The following is a 25,216-nucleotide window of genomic DNA, read 5'->3' as shown; positions in this document are numbered from 1 at the left end:
TGGCCTCACTTCATTTCAGAAAGCTCCTTCTGTATTTCATAGCTCAAACCCTATCAGAATCTCCCATGCAGCTACATGAGAGCTTGACAGTATTTCAGTATTTGAAGCATCCTGGAAAACTTTATTGTTTCAGAATGGAACATAGGGGCTGCAATAGTATTTTTTTGAAATGAGACCTGGAACCATTTGAACCTGTTCTTTCCTTTTTCTGTGCATGGACAAGATTTATGCTAATGCAAAGCCTCATGGCTGATATGCTGAATGTGAAATTCAAGGCACTGAAATTATGGGATTTGCAGAACTTACTTGTTTCTGGGAAAATCTGCGAAGTGATAGTCACAAATCAAATTGTGACTTAGTTTGGAGTATTTTTGCTGTCACTTTACTGAGTCTAAGCTTTAGCACAAATTGCCACTTGATCTGTAATTCCCATTTTGTGTGGGTCAGTTATGTGACTTAGTTTGGAGTATTTTTGCTGCCACTTTACTGAGTCTAAGCTTGATCTGTAATTCCCATTTTGTGTGCAAAAGCATATTGTGGGAACATACTCAAGGATTTTACACACATTTGCCAAAACTTTAGCTTGCAAAACTTTTGGATCATGGAGTTGTGCATGAAGATTTGGCATCTCATCCTGTTCCTGCTGTGATGTCTAATAGTAATATCAAATTTTACTGGGAAAAAGATGGGACATTTAGGAGTCTGGGTCGAAATTTCCAATTTTTTTTTTTTTACTAACTTTGCTAGAAACCAGGTTTGTAGAGAACAAGAAACATATTGATGAGGCAACAGAGGAAGAAACCCTAGTCAAGTCAGTACTGATAGGAAATCTCTCTTACTCCTATAGTGTGAGGACACATTCAGGTTCTGCTTGACCACAGCACTTAGAAAGACCTACAAATAGCAGAGCACAGGCACAAGATCTGAACATTCCAAAAAGCATGATTTGTGGGCAGTATCCTATTATACCCTCAAGAAAGAAAAAATGTTTATTTCTCTTGTATTAATATTGTTTCCAGTTCAATTTAGTCCTACTTGTAGCATCATAATCCTGTTCCTATAGAGCCCAATTCCTGTTACAGTTCCTGTGTCTAAACAAGAAGCTGCCCAGAGCAGTATGGCCATGACTGGTGGCATTCCAAGTCCCCTGCTTCTTATTCCAGCTTCCAGCCTCTTCCCCTCTGCTAAAATGACATGCAAACTTATCACCTTTGCTGTTCCTTTATGGTTTGTTGTTCTTCGTACGTGCTGGTTCTTGAGTATCAGTAGCTGACAGAAGGCTTCCTTGTGTGGTCTTGTAGGGCAAGACTGAAAAGATAGGCACAAGTCATATGGATGCAAAAATTCATGTCTGCAGTTCAGGGGAGAATGTGTTAAGTTATAGATTTGTGCAGAAATATGGCAACCACATGTCAGTCCTTGTGCATGTTAGTCCTTGGGTAAAAAAAGAAGCTGTAAGAAAGGAAATAATCTGTGTGAGAAGGGGAAAAGCAAGCAGGTTTAGAATACAAAAAAAACTTAAGTACTGAAGATTTTGAAGCATAATAGATAGCATTAAGTTCCTGGCAAAAGTCTGAGTTCAGTGATCTGTGTAAGGGAATAAACTGTACTTAGTGTTTTAAAATACGTGCTTAAAAAAAACCCCCCCCCCCCCCCCCCAACTGATTTTTAAAAAAAGAAAGGTATAATAAGATCCGGCTTCCTGTAAGTTTATGGTAATTTTGTGCCTTTTGCTAGTTGTTCTATTTATGTGGTCCTTTACTGTAGCCTGGCTCCCACCCTCTAATATAGTTATCCTCACAGCACTTCTTTGTGGTAAGGAAGTACAATAATCCCCACTTTACAAATGGGGAGCCATGGCAAAAGAGAGGCTTAGTGACTCGCCTGAGGTCATGCAGGCAGCCCATTATGGAGCAGGGAATTCAAGCAGGACTCCCAAACAGCAGACAAATGCTCCATCCCCAGGGCTGTCTGTCCTTTAGCTCGTATTTTTGAAGCACTCAAAAGGTTGTATCCAGATTTCAGAGAGATGGTTCGGGGGTTATTGAATCCAGTCTGACTAAAATAACAGAATAGCTGGACCAAGTGAAAATGTGCTGCTTAGTGTACAGTTGCAATATCAGTAAGTCAAATAAAGGTTTTTCCGCTGGCAGCTCTGGTTTCCTCTCACTTGCCTGAGCTTGCTCTCTCATACACACACAGAGGCACTCTCTGCAACTCATTTTTCTCCTGCCTCGGAAGAAGGACTTGGTGAAAGGAAATTGGTATAATTAAATGGTTATGTAGGAAGCTGATGGTAAGTATTTACTTTTATAAAATAAGTGGAGGAGGAAAAACCTATGAGATGGATTTCTTAGTGTTTGCTTTTTTGGGTTTATTTTTGGGAGCAGAGTATTGAGTGGCAGAGATTTGTTCCCAGCAGAAAATGCTTGAAACACATTAGTCTGCTTTGGTATTAGAAAGATTAGAGGGCACACTGTGAGAATTTGTAAGGATTTGTGTGCTTTTTAGAGAGGATTAAGAATAAAAAAAAAAAAATCCAGATTAGAAATGCTTTCTAACCACATCACTACTCTACAGACCAACATTTGCATGGTGGTTTTCTTCTATGTTTTAATACCACAATGTTTGCATTGCAACTTCAATTACAGTTGTTGTTTTTTAAAGTCTAGGTGTGCACAGTATGTGACGTGAATTTTTAGGAGTTGATGTAGCATCCTTGAAATCTTATTCAGGAGCAAGCTTGAGCAAGCAAGAAATACCTAAGAAAAATATTTTAGGAATATTCTTATTCTATAGAGTTGCTTAAATAAAAGAAAAAAAGAATCAGGCACATTTCATAGTTTTTAAGTGTGTGCTTTCTTCCTGTCTGTCAAATTGAGAGCTTGAACAAGATTTGTTCTCTGGAACATTATTTCTTTAAAATATTTGGACATGGTAGTTCTTTAGTAACACCACACTGCACAAGATGGAATTAGTTATTTGTTTAGGAACAGAATTGTTAAACATCCTCTAAGCTGTAAAAGGATACTTCCTAATTATTTACTAGAAGCATCCATAGTTAATTAAAGTCAGACTGCTAAATGCGGATAATTAGAGGCTTATGTTGCTTGTGCTGATTTGAGCTAGTATTTAATTTGTAAATTCAGTCCTTTTTAGACACTTTATTTAGAAAAAGCTTAAATCTTTGCAAGATGTTCTTATGAAAAAAGACTAGCTATGTCTTTATGCTTTACAGTCTCACTATACTACACATCAATTTGTCCACAGTTTTTGGTACCTTACCAACATGCAATAAAAGTGTAACTTGATCAGCAGCAGTGGCTTAATTGTTCAGGGTTTCTTTTTGTTTCTTTCTTTTTACTTCCTCCTACACTGCTTCTTTCTTTCTTCTTTCTTTTTCTCTTTCATTTCATTTTGTATGGAGGTTGGATTGGACTTTATCCACAGTATTGTTTGTCCAGTGCATACCTGAGCCCAGTGATGCTTGGAGGATGAGTGGATGCTGAGTGCTGTCTATTTTCCAGCCATGTGCCAGCGGCTGTTTCAGGTGCTTGGTACCATATCCAGGTTTCTGTGGATTTCCGTGTCACAGTCACCCTGTTACAGTGACAGCAGTGCATTGTACCTAAGCACAGACACTTGAGCATTTTGTTCCTACAGAGGTCCTGTGAGCAGCTGATTACCTGTAATTTTCCCTCTTGCTCTTTTCAGCCATTGCAATGGCACTGAACAAAGTGGAGTGCTCTTTGCATGGGTGAGCATCATTTGGATTGGATTCTGGGTGTTGGCTGTTGGGTTTAGCTTTGTTTTCAGTTTTACTTCCCTTACAACATTATTTTTGAAACAACATTTAGGTAGCATATGCTTTCTCTGATGTTGTTTTGTCACGTAAACACTCTGCAAAGTCAGTACAGATGTGTGGGGAAGGAGATGTTTTGTTACTGACCTCTTATGGTTTGTATTGCAGCTTCACTGCAGTTTAGATTGTGTGGCATTATAGTGCCTCCTAATAAAAGATTTTCATAAAATCTACATTATAGCTGGCACATTATTGTCACTACTGGTGATATGAAAATTTTATTGCAGGTTTTTAGTAGTGGACTGATTTTTTAGTTAAGAGTTCAAAGCTATTGCAAATACGGGCATTTTTAGGCAGTGGAAGGGTGCATATTAGCAGGGGAGAAGGGCACATGGGAAGAAGTACTGAAGATTGATTATTTGAAAAGTTTGGTCTTCATCTGTAAAGAAAAGTACATTTTAGAAATGTGCTGGCAAATATGGACTCTGTATGCAGCAGTTTACAGATCTGTGGTTGAGTCATAGTCCACTGAGGTAAACTGTGGTTTTAGCTGAGTGGAAAACTGAATTTGGAGCCTTGTCATTAATGAAAGAACAATTAGTTGACCAAATCATTCTTCATCTTTTTCAGGGAAATTGTTGTTTATTGCAGTGACTATAGCTGTGAGAGACTTTCATTGTTTGTCCCTTCAGGTGCTAAGTATATTTGTTAGAAGAGAAGCAAGGCTTTGATTTCATGTTGTGTCTTTGGAAATGCAATCAGTTTCTTTCTTATTTAAATGATATTGTGATTTCATATCATTCTTTAAAGTACAAAGATGATTTTTTTCCCGTGTGAGTTTTAAAGAGGTGCTTATACTGAAAAGGGAGACTTAGGCTGTGCTCTCAAGTGACTGTCAATACAGGCATTCACTGCAAGTTTAACTTGTGGAAATGAAGGCAGAATTTCTCAGTTTGAAGCTGTACATCATGGTTAGGAAATAATCTTTATCCCATTTCTGTGTTGACCTCAGCAATTGAAATGCTGGAAACACTAGAGGGTTTTCTGGGGATTTTGATGTCAATATACAGAAATGCTAACAGAGCACTATCCAAGAAGAAATCTGAAGTCCACAGCATCTGTGTTCTTATGAATGAGGAAGGAGATTCCAAGCATTATTTGAAAACCTGTGTGCATAATTTATTTGATATCTTGGAAGGATTTGCTTTCTAAACTGCAGTTCCTGACAAGTGCATGCAGTGAAGCACAAAGTTCTGTGACTCAACACCTTAGACCAAAACTCCTTTTGGAGGTGCCTCTTTGTCTCAGTTGGCTGTGAGGGAGAAAAAACTCAGACGAAATATGTAACTTTTAGACTAATAGCTTCTGTAAGAAAAGCTGCCCTCTTAAACTGTTTTGGATAAATGTAGAGAAGGTGTTTCCGTTTGTTAATGAAACATGTCACGTGTGTTCTTTTCAAACTAAATTCTCAGACTGGGTTTTTAAGTGCATACATGTGGCATTGGAGTATAAATCCTGTTTGGAAATGAATGAGTTTTCTGTTCCCCTGCTCCCTAGACAACTGCAGCCTGTTCTAGAACAAGTATGCTTCATACAGTCGAGAATAGCATGGCCTTAGTTTGATTTTTCTCTTGTTCAAATTGAAGTTTTACTGTTTAGTCAAGTATTGTTAATTGCAACTTTTATCAGAATCAGATTAATAGATACATAGTCCATCACAGATTGGTGTGTATGGCAGAGGATTAAGACCAGAAGTCCAGTATTTGTCATTGGTTTAACATGACTTACTAGTGGGTTAAGTAATTTCTCAGGTTTTTTTCTTTGTTAAACTTGTCTGGTAAATAGGCATTTTACAGTGGGGCTTCTAATTTACATAGAAAATTCAGTATTAGTACTATGGTCAGCTACTACTTTTTTCCTGAAAACCATTAAATTTTATTTTTTCAAGATACAATATTTTTTGCTTTTGCTTGATAGATATGAACTGTTCAGCAGAAGAATTTCTTCTGAAGCAGATAACTGTAAATAGTTCTCTAAAATGCCATTCTGTAGCATTATGAAATTTGGTTTCCATGCTATTTTACTAGTTTATGTGCTGTAAGAAGGATTTGCAGTAAAGACTTTGAATTTCTGCAAAAGCATTTGTTCTGTACTAGCAGTACTTTGCAGGGAGATATCCAGATATTTCTTAAGATCTTGAAAGCTTGGTATGAAAAATCAGATTTTCCACATTCCCACTTGCAACTTAAATCCAGTGCAAACAGAGGTCTCTTTATTTCATAAGTACTTGTTTAGCACTGGCTCGCTTTTGAGACTTACTGATTTTTGTGGTATTCCAGGCCAGGAAAATCAAAGTCATAGTATGAAAATATCCTCCTGAAATAAGTTATTACCTTTTAGTGCAGTTGTAAAGGATGGCTTCTTGGTTAATGACTTCAGGCTCTGGCCTGGGACTTGAAAGTTCAATCTGAGTTTGCCTCAAGACTGTGACCCTGACTGTAACTGTGGGCACGGGCACCATTCCTGGGTCTCAGTTCCCCTCCCAGAAAAGAACACCTGCTGCCACCTTAGGCTGAAGATCCTGCCATGTACACAAGTACAGCACACATACAGTGCTCTGCCCCTGGTCTGATTCCTAGTTGGCTCTGTCATAAAGGTAATTAAACATCATAATTTCTATATTAACACTTGTTTCTCTTTTGCAGTCCACATCATGGGGGATGTGAAACTGGTGACATCTACTCGAGTCTCCAAAACCTCCCTGACACTCAGCCCCCCTGTCCCTGCTGAAGCACCAGCATTTACTCTTCCTCCTCGCAATATCCGGGTGCAGCTGGGAGCCACTGCCAGGTTTGAGGGAAAGGTAAGAAATAGATTCTGCATTGGGTTTTGCCTTTTCCTGAAGCTGACCAGGGGACTGCAAAAGTAGTGAAGTTGCCTCTGCAATATGGGACCTTTACTCAAGAAGAACACAAGCAGTGTTTACCCTCCTGAGGAGGCAGGATCATTACAGGTCTATTTCTGTGTAGAGGAGAGATTTGCAGAACCTGAGCATTGCAAAGTATAACTTCGTTGAGCATGCAGGGAGCTGAGGCTGAGGTTTTCAGTGAGAAACTGCTTCAAGGGCTGTCTCTGGTCAGCATGTGCCCCTACTGCAATTCTACATATTCTCCTACTGCACGTTCACATCCCTGCATCCCAAATATCTGCCCGTTCATAAAGCTTCATGTGTGACACAAGTCTAACCCTGCTGCAGCATGTCCTTCCTAGCAGTCAAGGTAAGAATCTGCAATGAGTGTTGAGATAGTCTGTATTTGCACTGCCTGCCATATGTGTTCTTAACTTGAAAGAAAAAAGCATTTGCAGAGGAAAGACTGATTTGTTCAGGAAAACTTCTTAACTCAAAGGGTTTAAAAGGCTGCAGACAGGAGTGTGTATCCCCCATTCCTCTCTTGTTTGGGATATTGAATTGTGCATCCTGGCATCCATATTTCTTTCATGTGGCAATCCCGGTACGTACTCATCCTTGTTCTAGCTATCTTCCTTTCTCCTCCCTTAACCCAGTTCTTTTTCCTGGAGCTGTGAGCTTTCCCTCCCTGTCCTTTCAGCTTCCTTTGGTTCGTGTCACGCTCCGATTGCACGCTGACAGCTGCACCATCAAACTGACTGCACTTGGAATCTTTGAAGTGGTGGGACTCGTCTGACACAGGCAGGAAACTGCAACCCTACTGTAACAAAAGCAAGGGCTAAAAGGAATTTGGGAAATTCTTAACTTCTGAAACTCTAACTTAAACACAGGGCCTGTAGAGGGCATCTGATATTTGTCTTATTTGTTTGTGTAAGACCAGGCCAGGAACTGGGATTTTTCAACAGGAACTGTATAGGAAAACAGATTTTGGAGTATATTAATTTTGAAGTGCTGAAGCAAAACGCAGAATTAGTTGTTAGATTTGACTTTTTGAAGAAAAGTTGGCATTTTTCCTACAAAGCAAATTTCAATATAAAGCGCTTAAACCATAGCAGTTTTTAACCAAATCTTCCAGTTTTTTTTAAAATTTGCTTACATTTAGGTGATTTTAAGGCACCAGTCAGAAATGCTTTGTGTGTATGATATTGGCCAGTACCCATGAGCACTTCTGTACTTACTCTTTGTGTCTTATTTTTTTCTTCCCTTCATTGTTTCACCTTGTTGCAAATGCAGGAAAATGGCAGCGTGTTTCTAATTTCTTCATGTGACACCTGTGTACAATGCTGCTCTAATTCCAGCTGGTTCTTCCAGGCTATGCTGCAATAATAATTCAGTGAAATCAAAGTTGAAGCATGTGCTAAGTTTGGTTTTATAGTTCTCATGTTTCCTAATTAAAAGCTCAAGTGGGATATTTCCAGTTTTTATTGCACTCTGCAGAATTTTTATTATTTAAGTCAAATGGAAACAATTGTAAAATATAATGACTTACAAGCTAGAGTGCCATCACTGCTTTACATTTTTTTTATATCTGGTTTTAAAGTGTTAATTTTCCAGGGATATATATCCCCTTTTTAAAGCCACTTTGAAGACTGGAAGAGTAAAGTCTGAGGGGTTTTTTTAGTAGCTTGGAAAAAAATACACAAATTCAATACTAATTAAACTGTCAAGTTTAATTTCCTTGAAGGAACAAAACTTTGATTGAAGTCCTGGCTTGGACTTACTTGATGAAAAATCTAAATATCTCTTCTGGCAGTTCAGTATATGAGCGTAGCCAAAACCTTTAATTTTCCATCCTTAAAATGGGGGTGACAGCATTAGTATTTTGTTTGTGCTCTTACTGTAGTAACATGGGCAAAGTGAGGGGGAACACAGCAGCCTCTTTTGAAAGGTGCTGTGGCTGAGCAGCTGCAGGAGCCTGCAGAGCTGTTAACATCTGGCTCCATCTTCAGCTGGGTAATACAATGTTGCCTCTTCTGCCACTTCAGTATTTCAGAGGTTCAGAAGGACAGTTGACCTGTTCAGAAAAACAGGTTCAGAAGGACAATCTTAACAAAAACCATTTATTAAGATTTAGTAATAGAAGCTACTCAACATACTTAGGTTTTTCTATCCTGGAAAACCTATCTAGGCTACAGATGTTATGATATGTTGTTGCAGTATAAATATTAAACCAGACTCAGGCTAAAGAAAAATAGAAAGTTTTTTAAATGGCTAGACAGGAGCTTTTCTTCAAAGAGTTTCTTTGCAGTGGAATTGATCTTATCAGAAAGAACAAATATTTTTAGAATCCAAGACAGGATATAAATCTGATACTGTGATGATCCTGTATTCTCATTAAGTGAACAAGGAAGAGAGGGCCCCAGAATTAAACTTGTTGGTTTTCTTTCCAGCGGCATTATTAGATAAGTTGTGTGAAATGGCAATTCAAGATCAAAGAGAGCGAAAAGTTGAGAAATAGCCCATAAATGTAGGAAATTTGAGGTAGAAAGAAACTGGGGCTTCCTTTAACGGGATTTTTTAAAATTATTTTCCTGTTCCTTCAACTACCACCCTGATTTTCTTACTAAAATTTCAGGAAGTTTATTTATATGTGACTGCAGATCTCAGTTTTCTAGTGGCATCTTAGCATAGAAATTTAAATCATCATCTTTAAATCATCATCTCAATTGTATGAGCATGACTTTGTCTTGGCTCGCAGAGTGGAAACAGTAAGGCAAAGCCAAGGTTACTTTCACTAGATACTCCCCAAAGATCTGCTGGATGGACATCTCAGTTGTTCATCAATAAATTGCTGAGCTGATTTTTAGGCAAACCACCCCAGATAATTGTGAAATTGTGTTGTATGTTCTGAACTTTTTAGGACTGGATTGATAAACTGTTCTTCAATGGCACATCTTGTGTGAGGTGAGCAGCTCAAGGCAGTAATCTTGTGCCCTGTGTTAAGGCATTTTAGCTCATCTGTCTGAACCTTTAAGACACTCCAGGAAAGAAAGAGCAAGCCAAAATGTTACAGGCTTTGCTTTAAGCCACTTCTTTCTCAGTTGTATTGAACACTGGATGCTAACTTGTGCATTTGATTGCAGCAAGCACTTAACCTGCTTTATTTGCAGATGTGTAATGTTGATGGTCATTATTTTATGAGCCTAAAAAAGTACTTGTGCTGTAACTCTGCTTGGGAGGAGCAGCCAAATGTTCTACAGACCACAAACCCATTGCCTAGGGGTCAGGAAAGAGTTTTTCTCCTTGGACAAAGCATTGTACAATTGGCAACAGAGCAGTATGGGTGATTTTTCTGCTTAATGTGGGCCATATACATGGCCCATTTCCAGAACCAAAATGTCAAACTACTAAATCTAGTCTTGTATTTTAATCCCAGGGAGCTCGTGGTTTGAGTAGGTGTTGGGGTACCAAATACAGTTTGGTGCCCATTGAGTAGTTACTGTTCTGCCCTTCCCCTTCCATCACCTTCCAGGTAAGGGAGCTGGATGGTAAATTTTAAGGCAAGCCAGGTCAATGTCAAATCCTGCCCCCAGTGCTTTCTGGCTATTCTTCTACCACCCTGCTGTTGCATCTTTTGGATCAGTTAAGTCCAATGACTTACAGTTGCTTTTGCTGCTGGTGGTTGCACAGGTACTGTTTGGAAAAACAGACCTGAGGAAATGAGTTGGGATCAGGCAGTAAGAAACAAAAGTCAATAGGAAGATCAGCAGTGATCCTGCCATCTATTCTGGGATAGAGAGGAGTCCCATTTTTGCAGTGTGTTAAGAGGTGGAGAGTAGGGAAGCTCTACAAGAATGAAGACTGTATTAAACACTCCCACAGTATAAATTCTTTCAACTACCCACTAAGGTCAAAACTAATTTTAACCTGTTTTTTTCTCTGTGGCATGTTTTACATGTATAGCATGAGCTACGCATGGCAAAACCTTTGGTATGTTCCCTTAGATTTGGTCTCAAGGCAGCAGTGTGTGTCCATTTCCAACCCTCAGTCAGCTGGCACTCCAGAAGAATGCTTAATTACACCACATGCCTGGATTTCAGATGGCAGGATCTGAGAGGAGCCCATGTAATGACAGAGGATGATGACATGGCACCAACATCCTTTGCTGTTGGCCTGAGATGTTTGCTGTTACAAAATGTACTGGGCAGCTCAATGTGTGGAGCTGCCAGTGGCTTTGGATCTGCTCTTTCTGAAGGGATGCCTGTTCTGAGCCTTATAAGGGAAGAAATTCAGGAGAGACCCATGTTTTCATGGGAGACAGTTGTCTGATGGCAGTGAGTGCTGTGAGAAGACTTGTGCTGATCTGTGATACTGTGCTACTCCCAGAAACCTGATATGAAACACTGAGGCATGTTTTGAAGGGAAAAGAATTGAAAAAGTTCTCAACTTGACTGTGGATTTTATTTGATCCTCCTTTCCACATACCACTGGAGCATTCCTGGGGAAAAAGTGGTGCATTCAGAAGTTACTTAGACATTTTGTGTTAGGCAGACATTGAGGTATAGACAGCTGAAAGAAAAAAAAAAAAACAAACAACACAAACACAAAAATAAACACAAAGGGTGGCTGTGAGCAGCTTATTGCATGCTGTTTTCTGTTTGGCTCTTCTACTGCTGTGTCTTCTTCCTTGGTGTAATCGACCTCCCATCATATTCACTTACCACAGGCATGTTCTCATGAGTAATGCATGCATGGTTTTATTTGGGTTTATTTTACTCTATAACCCCATATTGGCATATGGAAACAGTGTCAGCTTTACACGAGGCCAAAGTGGAAGTGGCTGCTCTGCTGGGAAGTGATTAAGGTGGGATTCAGTCAAAAGGACTTCCCCACACAGTGTCACCTACACCCAGAATTATTCAAACACACTTCCTGTCATCAACTGACACAAGCACCCATGTGTTGATGCCCATTTTCCTTGCCTCACAAATGATACATCCTTTAGAAAAATTGCTCAAGAAATTTCTAGGTTTTAGGCAGGAATGGTGGTCCATGAGCTCCAACTCTGTCTCTGCACATCTGTCTCTCTGTCACCAGTGGCCATCATAGCTATACTCAGGATTTTCCTAGTAGAAGTTATTTAAGCATTCCTTCTGTAATCTGTGTGCAGAGCATGTGATGATGCTCGATAGTGCTGGACTTGAAACACTGTCCCCTGCAACTGATCTGTGCATGTGCTGAGGCCACAGCCAATATTTCTGGATATTTGGCAGCAAAGTTTGGTCAGACTTTTTGCAGAGTTTTTTTTTTTTTCAATCTGCCAGATGTTCAGAAATCCTAGACAATGCTGAATATCCTCAAATTCCACCCAGACAAAATTTCTACACAGGAAAGAGGCCATGACTGGGGAACACTGAACATACATTTATATCTCTGTTCTGAGTTGTCTTTTCTCAGGGTTGGTTTTGTTATTTTGTATAATTGAGCGTGTATTCAATAACCCACCACCTCCAAACTGTGGAAGAAATGTGCTGTTTGATCCCATCACATTTATTTTTCTATTTGCTTTCTGTCTCCTTTCCCACTTTAATTGCTTATCTACCACCAGCTGGTGGCAGGAGTTCTGCTCCATGCAGTGCCAGAAAGATTGGCTCTGTATTTTTGATTGTTGTGGTAGGAACTGCTGTAAATAAAGAAATATAAAAAAAATTTATAATAACTGTGATGGTAATAATAATGGGAGTTTTTTAAAACACTACAACTAATGTACCTATGGAATTAAAGAGAATCTTGTATTGTTTTTTGTAGCATCTACTCAAACCACTGTTGTTTTAGCTGAAGTCAGACCACATACTTGTGCTGCTCTTGGTCACCACTTTCTTTATTTCTTTCTTTCTTTACTTTTTCTTTAATGTATTTCTATTTTGTATTTTTAGGTGGAAGCAATTAAAATCACATTACAAAGCTGACAGGAAAAGTCTGTATGATTTCATTGCATCTACCTGCCCCCAGTTTGCTTTGATGGAACAAACAAACTGTTGACTCTGACAAGTTTATTTTAGGTTTTGGGGGTTTTTTTGTGACCACCCACTACTGTAGTGTGTTGTTTGAAAGCATGGCTTTGTGTCAGCTGAAGAGGAAAAGAGTGTCCATATATGAATTTATCCATAGGGATGTCCCTAGGGTTGATTTTGAGAAAATTTACTTCATTAGCAGGGATTTCTGGACTTGCTATTTTTCTATAGTCATTAAAAAAACAAAAACAAAAAAACCCCAACCAAACAAACAAAAAACACCCAAATCCTGAATTATGTATTGACAAATTTGCTGAGGAAAAGGAGACATAAAATATTCATATAGTTGTGTAAAAGAGGTTCAGTCTTTTAGAAAAATAAGGATGGACTAAATGCCATGACTAATCATAAAGTCAGCTGTTTAGGGTTGATAATATGCTTGTATCTGAAAAAGAAGTAGCTCAAATCTAGCTATTTCCAAAGAGAAAAACAGCTGATCAGCATATCCTAAATAGCTGAATACAGATATGGCCAGAGACTGAATCCATGTAGGTCAGAGTAGAACCAGTCATTATAATTCTTCTTGGGTTTTGTGTCCCATGATGCTTAATCATGAATCTCTCAGATTTCAACAATGTCTCATTAAGTTCTTCAGTTCTGCTTTTAATTTGGAAAATAGCATCATCTTTTCCAGACTAGTCTCCCTTGTTCCTCTGGGTCAGCGCATAAGGCTTTGTTGTGGTTGATTCCACTGGCAATAAAACTCATCATGTAGCATTGTGCTTTCTTATTTAAATAAACGTTCTTAGTAGTACATGAAACATGACTGCAACTTAGCATTATGATGTTTTAAACTTGATTTTTAGGGAATTGTGCCTTTGACTCTTATCACACCCATATTAAGTTTGAAAGTTAAAAAATATCTAGTAACTGTAACAGAACTAAGAATAGCTGACTTTCTTTTCCGTGTGCTGCCACAGCCTAGAGTGGTGTGAGAGGTATGAAAAGGCGGGGGAAATATTTTGGTTGATTTTTTTTTTTTCCCTGAAATAGGTCTCTAACTGGAAAGCTTTACATTTTATTTTTCTAGTTCACCCTAAAGGTAGGACAGAGTGTTTATCATCAGATGTGCATTTGGCTAATTAATAATATATTTGCTTTCTGCCATCATAAACAAGGTTTGAATGTCAAGCTCCTTGCCTGCATCTGGCTGATGAAACCAGAAAGGTCAGGGAAGGGTTCAGTGCCATATGTAGCAATGAGAACCTACATAAAATAGCAAAGTATGCTTTTGACTGTCTGTAAATGGGTCCTTGAGAATTTGCACCAAATTACTCCAGGTCACACTTTTTAATATAATTCTGCTTTGCCCTTGTGAGAAAAGAGAGTATTCATTAATAGACAGCAGGCATTATGCATTCAGAATCTGCAGAAGGCCACATGTGGAGAAGGTTGATAATCAAAACACATCATTACTCATTGTGGTTTTGCTCAGTCCATGCTCACTCTAGCACCTCGACTCCAAAGCTAAAAATTTCTGCTTTTGACATGTTACTTGGCTCTGTTCACTCATGGATATAGTATGGGCAAAACCAGACAAAATAATATTTTTCCATGTAAAATTTGGACTCCCCAGTATCTAAATGCATGCTGAACAGAAAATTACATTGCTGTAAATTCAACCCATTCATGAGGGGGAGAAACCTGTCTGTCTGACAGGGAACAGCAAGGGCTGGCTGCTCCCCAGAGTGTGAGCCAGGAGCCGAGGGGAGCCGTGCATGGGCTCTGCCATCACCAGCTGGCCACAGCCCTGCACTGGCCTCAGTCCTTCAGGCTCTGCTCCAGCAGGCACTGCCATGTGCTCTAACAGGGCTCTGATGTGCCCAGACATAGCAAACTGTAAACCAGGGTCAGGGTCCCAAAGGACGATACAGTCAGGAGCAAAAGTAGGTGATGCCAGATTGTTCCTCTGTAGGTTTCCAGTTCAGTTTTTAACTTTCAGTCTGTAAGACATTATCTTGTCACTAGAGGTTACTGGATCTCCAGCAGGGGCCTGAAACAGCATCCATTTTTCTACCTAAGCTTTCAGAGTTCATTGTTTAGTGTCTGGGGACAAACCTGCCTTGATCATGATTCTTAAGTCAAAAATCATCCCAGTTCATAATTCAGCATCCCATGTGAATGCACATCTCTGTGTTCTTCTCTTGTGTTGTAGAAATAATCTTTGGAATGGGAGTGATGTTGAGGTGTTGGGCTAGTGCTTGCTGAGGGAGCCACCGCTTCTCCTATTGGGGTTAGAGGTTACATGTCAAAGCTCTGCACTGGTTGGAGTCAGAAAATCAAGGCGTTCCACTGACTGGTTGTCCCTTGGGTGACTAGTCCAATACAAGGGCTTTGAATTACCTGCCTAAATATGTTCACTTTATTCTTCTAGGGAACCTAACAAGTAGGCTATAGATCAGGAGTTAAATCATGTTTGACTCAAAAGTTAGTAACCTGGCCTCTAGGCTAGCCATCCCACATTAAGAATATGTTGCAGTGAGATTGTAGAGGTCTTACACCTTTCTTTTTCTGAGGAGTTTTGGGAATAAACAGAGTGAGACTGAAAGCCTCAGAATTTTTCTTTTAAAAAATTAAAATTCTAGGCTTTCTGATGGTGAAGACAGTTTTATTCTCTGTAAGTCAGTGTATTGTTACAAACCTGTAGTCAAACAGAACAAAGCAATCTTTGTCTTCTGAAAATGCCGTGGCCAAAACTGCTACAAATTCAAAGTCAGCTTTGCAATTTTTTTATTGCTTAGATGGAAACCTTTGTAGTTCATTTGAAGAATGAGGCAAAATGGAAAAATAAGTTATTTTATCGTTTTCTGAGTTTTCCCTGCTTTTCTGCATCTTTTAAAAATACTATGGTAAATGTTACTCTATGGAATATACTATTAATTATAAATACAACAGCTGAGCCTACTAAAACACTAATTAAAAGTCTTACTGCATTCCAAGTGCAGCTTTTCATTTAAAGATGACAACAGTCTGCACATGGAGCCCAAAGAAAAGGGAGAGGCAAAGACTGACAAATTAAATAATTTTGCTCATGGTTATTTGCCTGTTGGCAATGGCACACTGAACTTACTTCATCCAGCTCTGTGCTCTCTCAACTCACATTGAATGAGAATGGTAATTTTCCTCCAGCTGCGTGGTAGAGTCAAATCATAACTGTGTGGCTTGAGAGTTTGCCATTCCTTCAGTATGTCCCATAATACACAAGCAAGCCTTTATTTATGGTGCATGTATTATTTAAGTTGCTTTTGCAAAGCTTAGAATATTAATGCAATGCACACTGTTTTGGAAAAGGTTTATAAAAGCACCTGCACACACATGGCAGTATGAAATCTAACTTGTATCTCAAATCTAACTCATTTATGTCACACTCCCATACTGGCAAACAGTGAATAAAGAATTTTTCTGTTCTGTGAACTCTCTGGAACAAGAGTTCAATATACTTAAGTTTGGTTTTTTGTCTATATAAATTGTGGTGTTCCTCTGTAAAAGAATAACTCAGCAGTTTGTCTCTGCAGGGAGGCAAATATAAATATTTCAAAACAAAGTTATGCTAAAAGCCAAAGCACTGGAAGAAAAATTATGATAAAATCTTGGAAGTACACATTAAAGAACTATTGCAAATGGTATTGATTTCTGCTTATTTCATGGTACCACTTAAACAGCCTCATTCAACTGGAATCCTAGCATTTGTCTGTAGTATTTAACACATACAAAGGCCAGAGTAGAGCTGGATCCTTCTCTGATGGTCTTTCTAGCCAAAACAACATAGAGGAAATAATCGTTGTTACCCCCTTGACACTGATGTGGGGTACCAAGGCATGGTGAGATTTATTGTCTTGTGCAAGATGACACGGAAACACTGAGATACGTGCCTGGATTCAGAGCTGAATGTCTGTCTTCCAGACGTTCAATTCCCATCCAGTATCCTAGACATGAACCCATGCATTTGGGAGATAAATAACTTCTGATTTTGGAAAAGGAAATTAAGATGTGCAATGTGTGCAAACATCTAAGTGTCTGCTGTTGGATTCAGATTGACAATGCCAGAACTGGGTCTCCAGAGCCTTGACTCAAAGCTGGTTTGTTGGGATATGCAAATGAACAGAAGATTTGTCTGCTTGGGAGACTATTGCATACCCACAGGTTTAAGGGAAAACACGATGTTGGATTTGTTCAGACCTCTCAGTAGGAATGGAGCAACTGCAGTTAAGTGGAGTTCTATTGAAAGCATATGCAGAGTAAGCTCTTTTTCCACAACCTAAACATCTACTTTTGAATGCACATGTGTTTCTCTTACCAAGATCACAGCAATTTTAGTTTTGAGAAAAAGCATTAGAAAGGAGAGGTGAGCCCACAAGCTTTCTCTTAAACTCATCATATCTATAAATATTTATCCTGAATTGTTGAACTAGAAATTTATGGTTACACAAATTTATACTTAGTATTTCAGTTAGTAGTTTGAGGTTTTTTTCTTTTAAACTGTTGTTGCTCAGCCGCTGGTTTTTATTTTTATTCTAAACACCGCCATTTATGCATTGTACTGAGTTACCTCTGCTAAGATGTTATTAAAAGGGTATGTGTGAAGTTAGAAAGTCTTATCAATTTCACGGATTATTACAGGGTAAAAGAATCACTGACAGTTTCTAATGAGCAGTTGATGTTTTTCCACAGGACTTTGCACAGAAGTCCTAATTATTGATGGCATAGCAGTAAGTTGCACATGATGGAATAAATGGTGCAATGGGAAACGCCAGTTTTTTAGGCTGTCTGATGTGTTCACATCTTCAATATCCAACATTGCATTTTATATCTCTTCATAAGCACATCACTTTTTAGTGAAGTTTCTAACAACTGACACTTCATGCCCTGTGCTTTCTCAGCCCTACCAAGAAGCACTAACAAAGCAGAACTCATAACTGAGGAGAATTTTTATAGCTTCTCCAGAGCACAGCCTTTTGCAGCAGTCTTTGTCACTATCAGCAGACAGTCATTAACTGTGCAGGCAACCCAGCAACAAAATCCAGTTTCAGCATTTTCTGTGGCCATGGCCAGACTCCGAAATTGCAGGAAATAAAATCTGGTCTGCTTGGAAACTGATAAAGTATGGGCATGTTCATTTAAAACACATAGTATTTGTTACCACCTTTCACTTCAGAAGTGGACTGCTGCCCTTAATTGCAAATTTCATGGTTCCAAACATATTATCCAGTGGCTGCGTGTTTTGGGCACAGAAAGAAAGCAATTTTTCCTCAATAATTTTCCATAACAGGTCATGCATACAGTGTGCACTCCTGTAAATTTGTCGGGATTCCTTATCTGTTGATAGCATGCTAAGAACAGCATCCCCAAACTAGGAAAGTATGAAGCTCGTTTGGTCAGTGGCATAGCTCCTACAGAACCTAGGGGCACTAGTATTCAGTGACATATGAGATAAATTCTTGCCCTATTAAGACAGAAACTTTATACCAGTAAGTAAAAATGCAAACAAACAAACAAAAAACCAAAAAAACAAAACCAAAAAAAATATAAAACCTTTCAGTCTTCCAAAAATAATATGCAATGGAGAAATATTTTTTTAAGTTTTATTGCAATAAATTATGAACATTCTCTTGTGAAAGAAAAGAGGGTGAATTGTCATCTTCAAAGAGTGACTGCCAATTCCAACCCCAGGTATTGCAGTTATGAAGAAATTGTTGTTATGAAAATTATTGATGCTGTTTGATTGTGCTGCTTTCCTGTGGTATTAGCAGTCTTTTGACCTGATGATATCCCAGTCTCAGGCTGTGGCTTAAAGCATCTGGATTCTGTGATCAGTTCTGTGAGATAAAACAGCTAAATGTTTACAGTTCTCCTTCTAAGTGGGGACACAGACACATTTTGCTAATGACAGAGCAAAATATTGATGTTCATTTCATCCTGTACTTGCTCAGGGAGCTTCCTCCTGCTTCTGTTTTGTCTAAACAATCATTATCCACCTTTCTGAATTATTACTGAATGAAGGATTGACAATTGAAAGTAAAAATCTTCAAGTCCTAAAAGTTCAGCTTTTCAGAAAAAAGGGAGAAAATTTCCCAACCTTTTATTTTTATTGTGTTAAACTGTTTTATGTCTCAGTCTTTCTTCTAGTGCTGCCATATAAAATTTATGAACAAAAGTAGTGTCAAACACCACAAATCAGGCTGTCCTGATGAACGGGAAATTAATGAACCACTTCTGTTCCGACAGCTTTTCAAAACTGGTCTGATTCCTCAAAATCTTGTTTCCTGTAGCAAAGATTGCTTCTGCTCTGAAATGAACACCAGCTCTATCAGGAAACTTCTGACATGCTCCTAAATTCACTGCTACTGACATAAAGCAGCTGCTTCATCTAGTAATGTTTGATAGACATATTGACTCAGAATCACCAAAGAGGGAAACTAGGAGAAGGATGGGGAAAGAGACAAAATTTTAGGGACTTACTGGGCTATGTGGAGAAATTAGCAAGAGCCCTATTTGCATTCCACATATACAGTTCTTCCCTTTGAACTCCCTTATATTTGTACTGCATAATCCTAAATGACCCTTTACCATGCACAAGAGGTCAGCTATTTATTTGCATTTTTTTAGCATTTTAAGCTATTCAGCACCTCATAAAATCTAACACTTTTTAAAAGTTGGACCATGGGAAGAAAGCTTTGTCCTTGCAGTTTGCCTTTTCTTTTCTTCTCTAAGGAGAGAGTTAGAACCAGGGAAAACTTTCATTAAAATTGATGAGAGTTGCACTCGAGAGGGCTGCAAAGTTTATCTTCACTGTTGTGTTGAGAGCTCTAGTACTTGCCCTTACCTTTGGAATCTTTTTGGCCCATACTGTGTGGCAGTACTGAAGTTATTGAGAGCTGGCAGAGTCATTTCTTATCATGTTGCTCACATTTTCCTGTGGTGGTGGCTTTACTTCTCTTATTTGTAACACTATTTTGTGTGGTTTTTATTTCATTGACAAGGCTCTGGACTTACTCTGTCTGGATCTCTTCAGTGTTCACTCAATACTGTGCACTTTGGTGTCTGAATACAAGCACATTCAGTCATTGTTCATCTAAGAGCAGTGGCCCCTCTGTTCTTCATCTTCAGACTTGGCATTGATTCCTCCAGTAGCAGATTTGTTGGCAAGGAAGAAATATGGTCAGATTATTTCATCTGATGGTACTAACTATTGAAATCTAAGTTCCTTTAAGTGTGAGTTTGGCAAAGTCTGAGTGTCTCCCTGTCTCAGATCCTCAGTTGTAAAGTCAAAATTACACTTTCCCAAGTGACAGCTACCACTACTTATTTTAGACTGGAATTATCTTCAGTTTTATATAACTCAGTTTCCTCCACACTCCTACTTTGACAAAATGTCAGAATTTTACTTTCTTGGACCTTGTCATCTTTGTGTGCCAGGACAGCATCTGGGTGGCATTGGAGGAAATAGCCCAAGCTTTCTCCTAGACTTTATCCAAGCTTTATGGCATCTGCTTTTGAATTGGCAGCCAGAGGAATGCTTTTTAAAAATGGGAAAAATCAGACAATGACTAAATACAAATATTAAAAAGATACAAAGACGGACAGAGATTCAGTCTACCTATAATCCCACATTAAATTCAGAAAAGTTGTACTTACAGAAAAAAAGGCCCAGGTGAACTCTATGGGTGGTTTGCATAAAACTCTCATGACACACCTAATTGCTACAGGTCAGCTGGCTACAATGTGGGAAGAGTAAAAAGGCAGATGTTGTTGCTGGCAGAATGATTTATGAAAGCTGCATCAGAAAAGCCCTGCCAGTCTGAGACAGCAACAGCTGTATGAAAATGCCCCCATTAGTGTAGCAGAGGTTTACAGCCCCTGATTCAGTTGCTGATTGACATCCCAGCTCCACAGACATGTTCCACTATACAGTGTGCTCCCTTATGCCCTCTGTACAGGAAAGGGTAGAATCCATCATGGCAGAATTCTGTATTTCAGCTGACTGATGTTTCAGGTTATTTTGTGTTTGTATAAACACTCCTGTTACATTATTGCTTTAAAGCAGTACAGCTAAATTTAAATGAAATAAAATCTGATTTAGGAAAAGCACCTGTACACGTGATTAATTCCAAAAGACTTAAATAGGGCTTGAACATTCTCTTAAGAGCTGCATAAATTGGGACTGGTGTTTGAACTTGGATAAACTCAAGGCAGCTTGACACCCAGTGCTACTCTGAAATTCCACTTGAGTCCTTCAGAAAAACATATAACACAAATGGACTGGGATAGCAAAGCTTCTTTCAAACAGTTATACTCTGGTGATTGAGCATAAAGCCAATACTCTGTGCACCTCTGGGAGCTCTTGACTCTGAATTTTACAAAAAAAAAAAAAAAAAAAAAAGAAAGAAAAAAAAAGATCAAATGTAGAAGATTGAAGAAGAAATTATGTGCAGCTGCTGTCTGCTTTTCAGTTAGCAGACCATGTCTTCCATGGATAGGTCATAAATTCTTCCCTGCTGAGCACCATAAAAACCGATTCCCCTAAAGACCTGTGGTAGTATGTGTAGTGTTCAGCACCTTTGCAATTTGCAGAAAGGGGCTGAATAGTGTGATACTGAATAAACAGACTATGCAGAAGTACTTTTCAAGAGTCAAAACTGAAATTTTTGGGATGCCATCTGCAGAAAGATCTTGTGTTTGGTGCTTGGACTATAAAGTATCAAATTCCATTTGGCACTAGTGAGTGCAAAGTAGAAAAATAAAACATGTCCTAGGTTTACAGAAAGACCATTGTTTTTTCTTGTATGTACAGTAGGTAATGCTTTGAAGTGGGCATGTTTGCTCCTACTCTGTATTCCATTTTTGCTTTAATGACACAACTGTGGATTCTAGACTGTTCTGCAGAAGAGGGAGGTTTTTCGCTTTGTTTGCAAAGTCATAGCTAAGTCTCCAAATATTTAACATTTTCATGTTTAACCTTGCCAGGCAAGTTCTCTGTCCCTGAAGCAAGCTTTTAAAAGGGATAAACTATTGTTGAGATATGGTTTGTGTGTGTTTAAAGTCTCAGAAGGAGCTTAACAATGTATCATGTCCACTTTCCTTTATCAAGAACATCTGCTGTTCATTTGTTAAAGCAAACTGTAGCTTGAGCCTAACAGCTTTGTTACAAGACTTAAAAAGAGCTGCACTGGCCAGAACCATGTTTCCCACCTGCACTAACAGTAAAAATTAAATCTAAATCAAAATATAGCTCCTATTAGTTGGGCTGTAGTTACAACATTCATGTCGTAGTCTCAACAGTTTTATAGTACTTCTTTTCTAAGACTGAAATTAAGAGTTCACAGCAGTATGAAATATTAAAACAAGAAGCAGCTTTTTTTCTCTAAGTTTGAGAGAAACACAGCTCTGTCTACATGGACAGAATATATTTTATGGTGTAACATCCTCTGCTAAGGTCCCTTAACAAGTCTTTTGATCAAAGTCCAAGGTCAAAAACCATTGGTTCTTGATTCAAGTAAATCAGAGGGCTCTGGCCCTCTGATGACTATGGGAAACACCTCTTTTTTTGTAGGACCTAGGATGAGCCACATCCACAGAGCAGCTGCTCTGTGTGGATTGAATCTCTTGGGGCTGCATGAGAGCCTTCAACCATGTGACCTTCAAATGAGCCTATCTAATATGTAATTTGCAGTAAAGGCAATAATATTCTATTTTTGCTGATACCTAGATAGTGGAAAAGGCACACTATCCAATCTCTATCACATTTCAAGTGTGTGTTATTTTTTTCCTGCATCTTTACTTTTTTGATTATAATTACACTTGCAAAATGTGTCATGCTATTTAATGGTGTTTCTTCTGCTGCTTTCTTGGTACAATCTGATGGCTTATTACTCTAGGTTTTGCAAAAAGTGCAAGCAGTTTAGTCCCTGCTAGAAATGAGTATTTGCTCTGCCAGGTTTGCAGGCAGCACAATAAAGGTCAGGCTTTGTCAGACATTCTGAGTAGTTTTCCACATCTTCCTTGACTTTGCCTTATGGTGACTTCTAAGGATCTGCCAAAAGCACATGTTTGGGAGCTCAGTGGTAGCATCTGACAACTCTGGCTGAGGCTATCCTCATTTTATTCCTTTGCAGCTCTGATCGCTATGCCTTTTCTGAGATGTAGATCCCAGAAATTACAGGTTTCCTCCTGAAGATGGGCATGGAACAGAGAATAGGCTACAAAACCTTCTCAAGCTTTCCTCAGTTTCTGGCATTCATTGATGCTAAGATAGGCAGGCAGCCAAATTAGCAAAACACCTGCTGTTCCTTTAAAAGAGGTGACTGCTGACAGACATCATCTACCAACCCACTGGCTAATTTTTTTTGCTTGCCCAGTCCACTGTGGATGAGGAAAATAATTTATTCTCTTCTGCATTGCAGGTACCTATATGCATTAGAAAACATTTAGCATTTCTCATTACTGCCATTCTTCATTTATGGCTTGTTACCCAGGTCATCCACACTTTGGTTTTGTGTTGTTTTACTGCTTCCAGACATTACAGTCTAACTGTGAATGTGCTAACTACACTACATGCATGTGAATAGAAAACATAGCTCTCTTTCAAATGTATATTCAAAATCTGTTTTCTTTAGATGTATTGAATCTCCCAAATAAAACTGATTCTTTCATTCAATGGTTGAGAGCTATACACATGTAGGTCTTAATTCTGGACTTTGGGGAATTAAGGCAAAGGTAGTCTACAGAAATACCAGCACAACTGAACACTGTGTGCTGACAGAATTTGGATGTTTTAAAATTCTGATTTCATGGGAGCAGGATTGTCTCTTGAGAGGAATTTTAGTCTTTAGTGAATTAATACTTCAGTATATGAAATCATCTCTACGAAGGGAGTTATTTTGAATAGCAAGTTCTTAAGAGTTGTAACATTGCCAGTCTTAGTGCAATTTCTGATGTGCTTGTCTATATATGATGTAATCCAGGGACATTTTGCAAGCCAATAAATCGTGTTGACAGCTGTCCTCTTCCTGATCTCAGTACTTGTGTGACCTTAAACTGCAAAATGGGACATTTATCTAGTCCTTAACATCAAGCACTGAACACCTCAGCCAGTACAATGGATGTGATGCTGGAATATGTCATGTAATGTTTGCCATAATTTCTAATAGTCTTTAGGTGTTACTGTCAAACTGAAAAATATTCAGTAACAGTACACACCCCACCAATGCTTCACACTTCCACTTTGGTTTATTGTAACTTATGGCTGCTTCTTTTTGGGTGCTGTGGGTTTGTGTTCATTGTCGACCTCACTGGAGCCAGCAGCAGTTTGAAATTTGAAGTTAAAAGCATAGGCCAAAAGAGTGCATCCCACTGCCTTAAACTGCTACTGCAACTATATTTAAGTAGGCAAACCTATATTTTTCTGAAATTAACATATTGATACATAAACAGCTCTTTTATGGAGCAGAGATAGAGACCAAGTTTTAGATAATGTTTCCTGTGCCTTTGAACAAGAAAAAGAATCACTAAATTCTGTTTGGTTTTGGTGGTCACTGACTGCCTTTCAGTTTGTGACAATGTGGAATAGTTTGTAAGGCCACATTTTCTAATTATGTGGCCTTACAAATAATGTGCCTTTAGTGTACAGCTTCCATGGATTTGTTGTATTTTTTCTTTTCCTTTGGGAAGCTAGCACCATCCCTTTTCAACAGCATTCTCTCAGACCCAGATGTGGAATAACCTGAACTCTTGGAGTTTCACACCTCACAGGTTCTATCTCAGCTGTTTCCCCTTGCTATTTATGCACTGTTTTGCCCTACCAAGCTTTTCCAGGAAGGGTCTAAGCACTTGAAGGGTCCAGACAAAAACTCAAAACTCCTGTTTGTGCTAATACAATGGTTATTTGCTGCTTGCTGTCAAGTTTCCACTTGTTATTGTAGAGCAGGTAAAGAGAAGCTGCAGCCTTGCTGGGACTGCCAATACTCACACAGACCAAGTTGTAAATAAGGGTTATAGCATGCTGCTGCTGGGCATTAAATAAGCAGATAAATTTCTCTTTGCTGTGGATTTATTCAAGGCAGATGTTTTTAGTGAGCTCTGGAAAGGTTTGGAGGAATATAAAACCTGCTGCAGTTCTGGAATTGATCCATGAGGATCAAAATCTGGTAACCAGCGATTTGTTTAAGGGTCCCTGACACTTTTATGGCATGACCATGTATTTCAGAGAGGGCTGGCTCAGTTTGAAACACATTCCAAACCCAAACCTGAAATAAATCCTTGCAACAGAGCAATTCTGTAAACTTCTGCTTTCCCATTATTTCATTTTGACAAAAAATTCAAGAAAAAAAAAAGTCATACTTTGCGAAGGGAATGACTCAACCTTTTGAAAGGAAATGGAATGCTGATAGTCTGTGTTTGTAGCTTTTGGTGTGGCATTTCCTCAGTGTAGAGATG

At 38.8% G+C, this 25,216-nt stretch overlaps 1 protein-coding gene across 2 annotated transcripts in view; it reads left to right on the top strand.

Annotated features, from left to right (window-relative positions):
* Positions 1-25,216, top strand: part of MYLK (myosin light chain kinase) — a 196,544-nt gene that overhangs the window by 49,300 nt on the left and 122,028 nt on the right. For both annotated transcript variants that reach the window (XM_041408484.1, XM_041408494.1), the window contains exon 2: positions 6,508-6,665. In XM_041408484.1, coding sequence (XP_041264418.1) covers positions 6,508-6,665 — 158 coding nt within the window. The remainder of the gene's footprint in view (positions 1-6,507; positions 6,666-25,216) is intronic.

The sequence above is a fragment of the Onychostruthus taczanowskii genome, unplaced genomic scaffold (assembly GCF_017590055.1).
Source record: "Onychostruthus taczanowskii isolate IOZ18803 unplaced genomic scaffold, ASM1759005v1 scaffold10, whole genome shotgun sequence".
Taxonomy (NCBI): Eukaryota; Metazoa; Chordata; class Aves; order Passeriformes; family Passeridae; genus Onychostruthus; species Onychostruthus taczanowskii.
This window is presented reverse-complemented; position numbering and strand designations above follow the sequence as displayed.